Below are 12592 nucleotides of genomic sequence, written 5' to 3'. Positions count from 1 at the left end.
TGTTTCACCTGTGATGTAACTATAATCAGGCCCGTTGACAGTATTGCTGGGGCTCAGGACAAGAAAGTTTCATGTGCATCCCCCCCGGCTTACGTCATTTGAATTTCCTCTGTAGCAGACAATCCTTGTGTTGGGTCATATAGTATATAAAAAAGCCACACATCAAAGCTGTTTCTGACAGCTCACTGGTTTATATTTGACGCGTCGTGAGCGGTGCGAGGGACCGTGCGGTAAAAATGTCGTAATTGCGGTGGCTCCACCCATGCGCAAGGGCCTCACGCACTGAGAGGTCGTGCACCTCTCGAATTTTGTAACTTTGTGCACACCGCGCCTCAGCGCGATGAACAAAGTTATGTTTGCAGGGTTCATACACCTTTATAAGGTGGAATTCAAGCACTTGTACGTCACTTTAAAGGTCCATTTCAATATTTCCCAGCACGTTAAACTTAATTAAGTTAAATATTTATACATATACTTGAAATGATTCTAAATTATTCGCTTTTTATCACATTATTTAATGGTTGTTAATTTTCAAAACGCCCAATCTTAACGTCTTCACGTTCTCTCATGTTTTGTACTGGAATTACAAGAGGCTCGTATTTGTTAATGTAATACAAGTGAACTGTTTAGTCAGACAGATATTTGTTGTGAAAAGTAGTCACAATTTCAAGCATTTTCAAGTACTTTAGCCTCAATTCTTTCAAACCTGGAACACAATGCAACATTAAAATTCGTCAGGTAAATGTTTTCCTTTCTCCAGATTTCTGTTTTCTTTAACTATCCACCACTGTATTTCCCGCTGTTGGGCAGGTACCAGCCGGCTACAGTCAGTGCTGGATCAAACCATTTTTCAGTGGGAGGCGGGGGTAGGGGTTTATGCACTTAATGGAAAATATGCAGATAGGTAAAAAACATATATTTTAGCCATTGGGCTTATTTTGAGTACAGAATTTTATATTAATGAAAGATTTCAAGATTATATTTAAAATTATATTTAAAATTTATATTTAAATTTAAAAAAAAAAAAATTTTTGGGCTCTTTGATGGGCCCCCCTGGCCCTGGGGGACAACAGACCCGGTTGTCCCCCCCTGTCGACGGGGATTATCAGAGACATGAGTGACGCAAACGCAAGTTATAGAGCATTTAATGAAAAGAAGGCAAGACACTAGAACAAAACACCAAATACAGATAGGGATGGTAATATACAACGAAGGGATAACGCTAAGGAGCAGGACTGCACAACATATAAGAAGAGAAAACACACATGGAAACATTACAACAACACATATTCCGCAAACGCACACGAGTGAAACATACACTAACAGCGATGACCACAAACGTAACCGAGAACATGAACAGACGTAAGGATACTAGAAATAGATGGTAACTGAAACGTAACTGAATCACACATAGCGAAAAGAAAACTAACTAACATAATTAGAATTCAAATCTTAATGGGAGACAGACTATGCAGGAGGCAGGGCAACGGGGAGTAAACACATACTACACCAGAACTAGAGACAAGACAGGAAACCAGAACGACTAGGAAACCAAGATGGAACTCACGTACAAACAATGACCAACACAGGAGAGTAACACCAAGGGGATTATATACACAGAAAACATGACGGTGAAACGAGACGCAGGTGGGAACAATGAGGACAGGGGCGTGGCAGACAGAGGGAGAAACCATGGGAACGGGGAAACTAGGCAGGACCAGGGAGGAGGGAGGGGCTGGACGTGACATTAACAATCCTAATAATATCTCAATAGCATTTATTTAGTGTAATTCTTTGACATGCTTTGTTATTTTTGTAGATGTCACATATTGCAATGTGCCGTTTATGGAAAAATAATGTTTTATATTAAAAACCTTTATCCTGTTTGGAGGTTTTATCGGTTACAGATCAAATAAAGTCTCATTTGATGTCAATAAATAAAGTCTGTGGATCTGTATGATCTGTATCTGTTCATATGGGTTATGGTTAGGGCTGGGTTTATAAAACAGTATCATATGCTAGCTGTGCCTTTCCCTCTCCTGTTTCCCCATGATGCCGTTAATGTTTTATTAATAAGAGAAGCATAACAATTCCAAATGTTTAACTGCATGTACTACAATGAACAGTAAGCTATTATCTCTTAACTTCTCAGATCTACAATAGAGTCCCCCACAGGATGAAGATGCCATTGGCATGATCTCAGTAAACCTTAATCAAACACAGCAAAGCTACACTGAAATGAAACCATATGAGAAAAAAATTGCTTACATTTTAATAGGAAGTTGCATAATATAAAGTGATGGAATGCGCAGGTGGGTGCAGTGATCAGTCAGGAGCCTCTTAGCACCTGCCAGACTGTTATTCTGCAGCAGATAGGCTGTATGTGGGGAGCAGAGAATCCTTCCTGCAGACTGTAAGCAAGCAGGACAGATGTTGAAGAAGGAGAAGTCCATTAGAGAGAACTCACACCAGAACTCAAACCAGCACAGACAGAAGACTCAGAAGTCATAAGTATTTAATCAGTCAGGATCATGGCATTATCGATCAGTTCATAATTTACAGATGAGTGACTCCAGCCAAAACTATCCAAATCAGGTTGGTGACTTTCAGATGCCTGGTAGAGTGATTCTACTTGTTAAAAGCTTAGCTGTGTAGCTGTAGCTCTTAAAGTTCCCTTTAAGACATTGTCTTTAAGAAATTGCCTGTGTGTGTCTGTGTTGAGTGCATAGTGTATAATCACACAGATCTAGACATCAACCATGTGTAAGAGAGCACCATGCTGATTTTGGGCCATATTTATCATGTGTAAGAGAGTAGATCTCAGATCAGGTGATCATATGACTCAAGATAAAAGCTGGTCTAGAATCAGCATTCTGAGAAGATGGAGAGATGTGAGACATTGTTGTAGGATTCCCACAGAGTGTTCACTACATTTGTAACCACAAATGTTACTACATTTACAGTTAGAGTATTTAGCAGACACTTTCCCAGAGTGACTTACAAAGTGCTTTGTATCTGTTCACAGAATACATCCTAAATAGTACCATAGATAAGTCAGAATTCAACAGCCAGACTACTACTAAACAACAGGAATCAATGCCACCTAGTACCTAGTATTTCAATTAAACACGTAAACAGGAATTAAATTGTATACCAAGAAGCACAAATAGCCATAGACAGATAAACATACAAGTTAAGAACGAGGACAACAAGTGTTATCTGCTGAGTTGGTGCTCATTTAAGTACTTAGCAAATAGGCGAGTCTTCATTCTATGTTTGAAGACCGCATAAGACTCTGTAGTCCGAGCAGCTAGTGGAAGATCACTCCACCATCTCACAGCCAGGATAGAGAATAGTCTTGAGTTTTGTTTTACTTTGAAACTTTAAGCATGGTGTTTCGAGTCAAACTATGCTTGAGGTTCCGAGTACTTGTACTACGGACCGGGCTTTGACCATGGACATCATGTAGGGAGGGGCTAGTCCACTTTTGGCTTTGTAGGCAAGCATCACAGTTTTATATCTGATGCATGCAGCTACTGGAAGCCAGTGAAGAGACCGCAGCAGTGGAGTCATGTGCGAGAACTTGGGGAGATTGAAGACCAGTTGTGCTGCAACATTCTGAATTAGTTGTAGAGGTCTGATGACCCATAGAGGAAGACCCACAAGTAGGGGTTTACTACTGTTACTACGGTTACTGTTACCACACATACTACACACACACACACACACACACACACACACACACACAAACACATGGAGTAGGGTACTGAATTAGAAGATCCCCCCTCCCCCATCATGGAGTGGGGTACTTAATTAGAAGATAACACCTGGCACCTGCTTGCTCTGCACTTTCTGGATCAAACTGGTAGTCCTTTTTAAATGTCCTGAGATTTAGCCTGCCAGATGTATACAGACTAAATAACTGCTTTCATTACTGTGTACTTAGATTACTTAAATTACATTAGGAATGTGGACAGAATGTGGACATAAACTCAGACAAGATTATGCTTTTTAAGAAATAGCTTGAACCCAAACTCCAGTACTAAATATACTGGTGTTGTCATCTATTCCCTGTAATGGGCATTAGCTGTAAAGACAGCAGTACTGAGTTTAAAATGTAAAATGTCTGTAAAGTTTGATCCAGCTCTGTGGTCGCCCTCTTATCAGTTTAGAATAATTAGATTCATTTTAATGCTTAGAAATTCAGCCTTCGGCCTCTGCTGAGATATTCATAAGATCCTCGCTCAAATTTCTTCTTTGATGTTTTTGTTTTGCATTGTGGACATTTCTTGCTAAAATTATTGAGACAGACTGTTGAATCTAGTGAACATGGTAGAAGATTTGGTAAAGTGCCACCCAGAGGGAAAAGATATCTCAAATATATCTCTCCCTGTCTTTGTCTCTCTCTCTCTCTCTCTCTCTCTCTCTCTCTCTCTCTCTCTCTCTCTCTCTCTCTCTCTCTCTCTCTCTCTCTGTCTCTCACACACATCAGTAGTGATTTCCAGTGCTGTCAGAGTCCTACTTAAAGACAGCAGAAGTCCTTCCTGCTGACCAGGCAGCAGTCAGACACGCCCATCCCTGTCCTCAGCTTGTTCAGTGTGGCACAGGGCTTCCCACGATAGGCAGTTTAGTCACATTACCATATTGTGTGTAGACCATCTGATGCAATGATACATCTATGTCGAGGCTGAGGTGACTGTTGTGCGTGTAGGTGTGTTGAGGCTGAGGTAATTGTGTGTGTGTAGTTGTGTTGAGGTTGAGGGGATTGTGTGTGAGTAGGTGTGTTGAGGCTGATGTGATTGTTGTGTGTGTAAGTGTATTGAGGCTGATGTGATTGTTGTGTGTGTGTTGAGGCTGATGTGATTGCTGTGTGAGTAGGTGTGTTGAGGCTGAGGTGATTGTTGTGCGTGTAGATTTTTTATTATGTTCATTAGAGAATTGTGGATTGAATGTAGACCTTGATTTAATTTAACCTCTTACAATTCACGCATCAATCATACTGTTTTCATCTTGTCCTAATAAATAGTTAATGGTTTAAATACAGGTATAGTCTGAGTTCTATGGCTGCTATTACAGTGTTTTAAGCAAACATCCGAGCAGCTTGTGTCCTGCAGTTCAGGGCCACAATGCATTTAGGTATTCCCTGAGTCAGAATGAGTCCAGAAAATGTTCTCTAAATTAAGATGTTCTCCTCCACCATCACACATTCTCCTCCTGCTGCCTTCATCCACGTTTCTGTTTCCTCCACTAATATATCCTGATATATCCTGCACCTGTTTCTCACATTTTCTCATTGTTTCTCTTCTCTGTTCCCTCTGGCACTATGACTCTTCCCTTCTCTCTCTTTTTTCTTTCTCTTTCACACTTCTTTTCTGTCTCTGTGTCTCCATCAATCTCTTCCTCCAATCCTCTTTTTCTCCCTCCTTCTCTTCCTCTTCCTTTCTCTCTCTCCCTCTTTTACTCTCCTTGTCACTCCCCCCTCCCTCCCCCTCTCTCTTTCTCTCTCCCACAGAAACTGCAAGTCCTTCGAAAGACCCTGCAGGCTCTGATATACCCCATCTCCTCCACCACGCCACATAACTTTGAGGTGTGGACGGCGACGGCGCCCACCTACTGCCATGAGTGTGAGGGACTGCTGTGGGGCATCGCGCGGCAGGGCATGCGCTGCTCTGAGTGCGGGGTCAAATGTCACGAGAAGTGTCAGGACCTGTTGAATGCTGACTGCCTGCAACGTAAGATCACACTTTACCACTCTCTGATTTAAATCTCTGATTTAGTTTATTTAAATCTATGATTTAGTTTATTTAAATTTCTGATTTACTTTATTTAAATCGCTGATTTAGTTGCCGCAGTGGACCACACAGACTCACTGGAGTGCACAGAGTCAGCCACACACACACACGCACACACACGTACACACACATACACACACACACACACACACACATAATGGCCCTAAAGTGTACATGAACACTTATCCCTTGATGTCCAGATGTTTGCTGAGTGTTTTAGCAATGATCTGATACTCTAAACAACCACATAATGCAGCACTGTCAGAAACAATGAAACAAAGCCAAGAACCTGAGAAAAGGTGCTCCTGCTCTGTATTCGTAGAGTAAGGAGGGTCCAGCATCAGCCGGAACCAGCAAGAACATGAGTCATCTGCATTACTGAAGCTTTCCAAACACATCCAAATAGATGCAGTGCTGTTGAGTTCTCTGGACTTTCTCAGCACTGGACGTCCAGGAGCAGAAGTCTGGTATTCTCAGTGTGCCCAGAGAAGTAGTGCAGTAGCATATCTTTGAGTGGAGAAGTGGTTTGTTGCTCCAATAGTGAGTGGTAGTCAGATCCTAAACTCTGCATACAGCTTACCAGAAAGTGGCTGCACTTACGTATTCCAGCTCACAGTCTTCTGGATTCTAAGCCAGAAACTGCCAGGCTTGCAATACAGGCACATTTCTGCATTCCTTTGGACTTTTTAACATGGATGGCATTCTTGAATTTATATCTTGATTGTAATTGGTTGGTTTACTTTCCATTAAATGTTGCCATAGACATGCCACACCTCCTGGGTCCTCTCCTCAGTCACTGTATTGACAAGGGATTATAAAATGTTTTAAAAGTGTTTCAAAGTTTTGGTTTGATTATGGTTTAAGTCTCATGATCCGATTGCACTGCGTCAGAATGTTTACAGGGGTAACTCAGAGGCCCAGTCTCTGCTCTGCTACAGACACCTGCCCCCATGTGTGCGACACAATGGCTGACATGATTTTCTTTGGTGAATGAGGATCCTTTGCAGTGTAGGACCCACCAATCAAAGACAGAGCACCCGTTCCCTGTAGCTGCTGAGAAGACCGTTCACATTGGACTGCATATGGAAGAATGTGGGAATTTGCGAATGTGGGCATGTGTGTATTTGTGAATGTGTGAATTGGTGAACGTGTGAATGTGTATTTGTGAATGTGTGTATTCGTGAATATGTGAATGCGTGTAATTGGAAATGGGTGTATTTGGGAATTTGTGAATGTGTATATTTGTGAATGTGTGAATATGTGTATTTGTGAATGTGTGAATATGTGTATTTGTGAATGTGTGTATTTGTGAATGTATGAATGTGTGTATTTTGAAATGTGTGAATATGTATTTGTATTTGTTGTTCTCTAGGCTGTCATTGCGCTAAGAATGATGTGTTATTGCTTGTAATAGCTCTGTTGTAAGGCTGACATCCATTATGGTCTATTGTGGAGATCTGGAGTGATCCTCACAAATATGGCCGCCTGCCAGTACTGCAAATGGGCCAGTATTCAGGGAGATTTACAGAATGAGGAACCAAAATAAGTCATCATAGCAAAAAAGTGTTTTGTGTGTGTGTGTGTGTGTGTGTGTGTGTGTGTGTGTGTGTGTGTGTGTGTGTGTGTGTGTTTGCTTCTGTGTTTGTGTCTGTTTGCTTGTGTGCATGAGAATATTTGACAGTGTGTGCATATGTGTGTAGTAGAGTGTAAAATGTGAATAGATTTGTGTGAGTCAGAGGCTAAGAGAGAAAAGCTGTTGATGTGTGAGAGTGTGTGTGCGTGTGTGCAAGTGTTAATGTGTGTGTGTGTGTGTGTGTGTGTGTGTGTGTGTCTGTCTGTGCAGCAGTGTCAGATAGGCAGGGAGATATTTTTATGTAACATATTTGCTGCTTCATATATTTTTCCCCTGACTCTTAAACTATAGTCGACACCATGGGCTACAGAGGCTGACTGGAGGAGAACCTCTTACTGTCTCTCCCTACAGGTGCAGTGGAGAAGAGCTCTAAACATGGCGCAGAGGACAAGACCCAAAACATTATCATGGCCATGAAGGAGCGGATGAAGATCCGGGAGAAGAACCGGCCCGAGGTGTTCGAGGTCATCCAGGACATGTTCCAGCTCTCCAAGGACGACTTCTCCACTCACCTCAAGAGCGCCAAGCAAGCTGTGCTAGAGGGCACATCAAAGTGGTCCGCCAAGATCGCCATCACTGGTCAGTGGCAGTGTTGGCAGTAACTGTACTGATACAGGAGGCGGTGGCGGTGGGGTGGTGATGGAAGTGTATGTGGGGTGGGGTGATGGAGGTTTTTGTGGAGGTGATGGAGGTGTATATGGGAGGATGGAAGTGTATGTGGGGGGGTGATGGAGGTTTATGTGGGGGTGATGGAGGTGTATGTGTGGGGGTTATGGAGGTGTGTGCGTGGGTGATGGCGGTGCATGTGGGGGTAATGGGGGTTTATATGGAAGGAATGGAGGTGTATGTGGGAGGTGATGGAGGTGTGTGGTGGTGATGGAAGGAGTGTGGGGGTGACGGAGGTGTATGTGGGGGGGTGATGGTGGTAGAGGTAGGGGTCTGCCATTTTTTCCTGACCTCTACATTTGTACCCTTGTGCTAAGCTCTTGGCCCAAAGATGAAATGCAAGTGCTCATGTGGATGGACCCTTAAATGCAGGGCCCTCTGTTCCGGCCTATGTTCTCTACATCTGTTGCCTACCTGTTTTCCTTTCCTATGTTGCCTACATCTGTTCCCTACATCTGCTCCCTACCTACGTTCCCTACCTATGGCCCCTACCTCTGTTCCCTACCTCTATTCCTTACCACTGTTCCCTACCTCTCTTCATTACCTCTGTTCCCTACCTATGTTCCCTATCTCTGTTCACTACCACTGTTCCCTGCCTGTGGGCAGAACAGGAACCCTCCAGCCCTAACATGTTTTGGTGAAGCTATCATGCTGTGAGGCACAGACACCTCCTCTTTTTTAGAGTGTTACTCACTTCCTCCCTAAAGAATACAGCAGGTAACTAGGCCAGCCCTCAGCAATTTTACAGTCCAGCTACTCAGTCAGACAAAAGGCAAGATGAAAAATAAATGTCGTTATGAACCTGCGGGTAAATCTGACCTGGCTGCTCTCTGGGGTAGTGAACTATGCATAGCATGCATGGATGGTTATTCAGCACACTACATATGTAATGGCAAGTCAGTTCAGATCAATCACATGAAATCTGAGAGGGTTGACTGATTACTTGTTGGGCCAATATAATTCAAATCCAGATATGTGAAAACCAATGAGAAAGCAGACTGGGCGGAGCCTGCCGTGAACTGTTGCCTCGTGGTTTCCCTGTGTTCTCTCATTGAGGTGTTGTTCTGATTTATCAGTGTGTATTCAGCAGTGAGAGGACCAGATTACTAGTGGCTGAACCGGTGTGACAGGCTTTAAGTCAGCACAACCTCTCACCTTGACTTTGATGGTGGACAGTGTGAATTATTGCTAAGGTTTCACTTCTGAAGAAGTGTCAATATGTGTGAGATACACAGAGAGGAAGAATGAGAGAGAGAGAGAGAGAGAGAGAGAGAGAGAGAGCAAGATGGACAACAAGAAAAGAGTGAGAGACGGACCAAAGAGGTTAGATAGTTTAATTTATCTCCTGTGATGAATCTAAGTCATCCATTTTTAGAATGTGTTGATGGACTCCTGATTTATTTATTATTCATTGGATAAACATCAGGGTCTATTGATCCTGCCTGAATTTGGCAGCAACACCTTCTCTTCCATACTATTGTGTGGGCGGATGGACGTCTGAGTGCTCAGCTTGTCTAAGAGATGTCCAATCTCACTGAGACATTTTGAACAGGGAGCATCACCTACCCCTTAAACACTCAGTATAAGCATTCCATGTTGTAGAGGTCCCTATATTAAAACTGGCTAATAAGCATCTTGTGTGTCATATATGGACAGTGTTGGGAACGTTACTTTAAAAAAGTAATTAGTTATAGTTACTCACTACTTGTTCAAAAAAGTAACTGAGTTAGTAACTGAATTACTCTATAATAAAAGTAACTCATTACCAGAGAAAGTAACTATTTGCGTTACAGTTAAAAAAAGTTATATGCCAATGAATAAGGATTTTTTTTGAAAAAGCAGTTTTTACAGTCAGTTGAAATGAGTAGATCAGAAAGGTGTTTAACTTTTGATATTTATTGCACATCCACAGACCAGTGCAGGATAAAATCCTTTAATATCCCAAATCTTTGTAAAAAAAAATAAAAATAGTAAACAGTTACACTATATAAAGTGCATTTACATCTATGAAATAAAATTAAATTCTCTCAATCTGAGACAACTGTTTGTTCACAACAGAAGTAAACATAACAATACAACCTCTATTCTTAATTAAATAATTCAAATACCCAGTCTGGTAGACATTCAGGAACTTCAAGTATTTTCTTAAATAATGTTTATATCGCCACCTTGAAAATGCTAATTTTTCTTCGGCTTGCTCCTGACTCGCCATTTCTGTCTCTTCTCTGTTTGTGTCGTGTGCTTCGGCGCGCGTGTAAAAACACTGGCTCTGATTGGCTACCATAACTCTGCCTTAGCCAATCGCTTATTGACTTGTTAAGTTAAACAGGTGTTACACAGAGAACTGTGACCTATCAAGGTCTGTTACTTCTCACTAGTCTGGGCAGCGGTCCGCTCGGATTACTGTTAGTATATCAATATATAGTAACGCACCGCTTTTAATGACCAGTAACGTCAACAGCGTTGTAACGACAGGAAAAGTAATTAATTATATTATCCCGTTACTAACAAAATGACGCCGTTACCTAACGCCGTTATTTTTAACGGCGTTATTTGCAACACTGTATATGGATACAAGCAAATTCTGTAGGGCCCTTGTGGATAAAGCCTCTCATGCATGCTGAGTTTACGTCTGCGCTGGAGCTTCAGACTTTACGCCTGTGCTGAAGCCTCAGACTTTACGCCTGTGCTGGAGCCTCAGACTTTATGCCTTTGCTGGAGCCTCAGTGTTTATGCCTATGCTGGAGCCTCAGACTTTATGCCTGTGCTGGAGCCTCAGTGCTTATGCCCGTACTGGAGCCTTAGTGTTTACGCCTGTGCTGGAGCCTCAGTGTTTATGCCCGTACTGGAGCCTCAGTGTTTATGCCTGTGCTGAAGCCTCAGACTTTACGCCTGTGCTGGAGCCTCAGACTTTATGCCTTTGCTGGAGCCTCAGTGTTTATGCCTGTGCTGGAGCCTCAGTGTTTACGCCTGTGCTGGAGCCTCAGACTTTATGCCTTTGCTGGAGCCTCAGTGTTTATGCCTGTGCTGGAGCCTCAGTGTTTATGCCTATGCTGGAGCCTCAGACTTTATGCCTGTGCTGGAGCCTCAGTGCTTATGCCCGTACTGGAGCCTTAGTGTTTACGCCTGTGCTGGAGCCTCAGTGTTTATGCCCGTACTGGAGCCTCAGTGTTTATGCCTGTGCTGGAGCCTCAGACTTTATGCCTTTGCTGGAGCCTCAGTGTTTATGCCTGTGCTGGAGCCTCTGTGTTTATGCCTGTGCTGGAGCCTCAGACTTTATGCCTTTGCTGGAGCCTCAGTGTTTGTGCCTGTGCTGGAGCCTCAGAGTTTATGCCTGTGCTGGAGCCTCAGTGCTTATGCCCGTACTGGAGCCTTAGTGTTTACGCCTGTGCTGGAGCCTCAGTGTTTATGCCCGTACTGGAGCCTCAGTGTTTATGCCTGTGCTGGAGCCTCAGACTTTATGCCTTTGCTGGAGCCTCAGTGTTTATGCCTGTGCTGGAGCCTCAGTGTTTATGCCTGTGCTGGAGCCTCAGACTTTATGCCTTTGCTGGAGCCTCTGTGTTTATGCCCATACTGGAGCCTCAGTGTTTACACCTGTGCTGGAGCCTCAGTGTTTACGCCTATGCTGAGAGTATGGAATAAGATTATGCGAGAGCGCAAATTTAAAATAGAGCAGGTCGGACACAAGGAGCAATATCAAGAAAACCGAGCAAAAACAGCACAGCAGGGTTAAGCGCTCTCACTTCTCACAGCCCCATGCTCGCATCACTGTTTTCACTAAAATTTCTGCTCACTTCATAATTACAAGATGGAGTCCAAACGTGATTAACAATATTACATTTGTGATATGAACGCATAGTTAACACAACTTTTATTGTGTTGGAGTGAATTATAATTGTTGAAAGTTACAGTGTATGACAATTCCAAGTCTAAGATCAATGTGTTGATAGCTTGATTGGTAAATTAGCTGTTCAAGGTGTTAGCTAACACTCCTTTCATTATTTTGTTGGTCAGTGTGATTTAGTACAACACAGAATATAATCACTGCAATAAGCCCTTCTCAGTTGTGGACAGTAACTAATTAAATATAATGTGTTACTGTACTTACGAAATTTCTTTGTGTTTCTTTACTTTACTTAAGTATTTCCATATTTGTAACTTTTTACTTTAACTCCACTACATTGCAAAGTTAAATATTTTACTTTTTACTCTACTACATTATGTGAAATCTGTTGTTCCTTCAGGCACGCACGTTCATTAAAAAAGTAATGAAACAAAAGAAGCACGAGCACCAATCAGTGTTCGGTTCAACGTCAGTGAGCATAACAGTTAGAGAGGATAGATTCCTACATGAAAATGGAAGAAACTGTAACTCCACAATAAACACAGGGCCTTATCTGAGTGAAATGGTTGACGTAGTCGAAAAGAAAAATCACTCCTTCATTTTCAAGTGCCTTGTAAGCCTACCTTAGTACCACATCCAGTCTGAGGAAACAGGTAG

General features: G+C 42.5%; 1 protein-coding gene across 6 annotated transcripts in view; it reads left to right on the top strand.

The window, feature by feature from the left end:
• Positions 1-12592, top strand: part of unc13c (unc-13 homolog C (C. elegans)) — a 188622-nt gene that overhangs the window by 24804 nt on the left and 151226 nt on the right. For all 6 annotated transcript variants that reach the window (XR_013127095.1, XM_076995311.1, XM_076995309.1 and 3 more), the window contains exons 7-8: positions 5513-5732; positions 7777-8004. Coding sequence is in view for 5 of the 6 variants with exons in the window: in XM_076995311.1 (XP_076851426.1) it covers positions 5513-5732; positions 7777-8004 (448 nt within the window). In the remaining variant the exon portion in view is untranslated. The remainder of the gene's footprint in view (positions 1-5512; positions 5733-7776; positions 8005-12592) is intronic.

The sequence above is a fragment of the Brachyhypopomus gauderio genome, chromosome 2, assembly GCF_052324685.1.
Source record: "Brachyhypopomus gauderio isolate BG-103 chromosome 2, BGAUD_0.2, whole genome shotgun sequence".
NCBI classification, from domain to species: Eukaryota; Metazoa; Chordata; class Actinopteri; order Gymnotiformes; family Hypopomidae; genus Brachyhypopomus; species Brachyhypopomus gauderio.
Note: the sequence above shows the minus strand (reverse complement) of the source record. Positions and strands in the feature narration are given on the sequence as shown.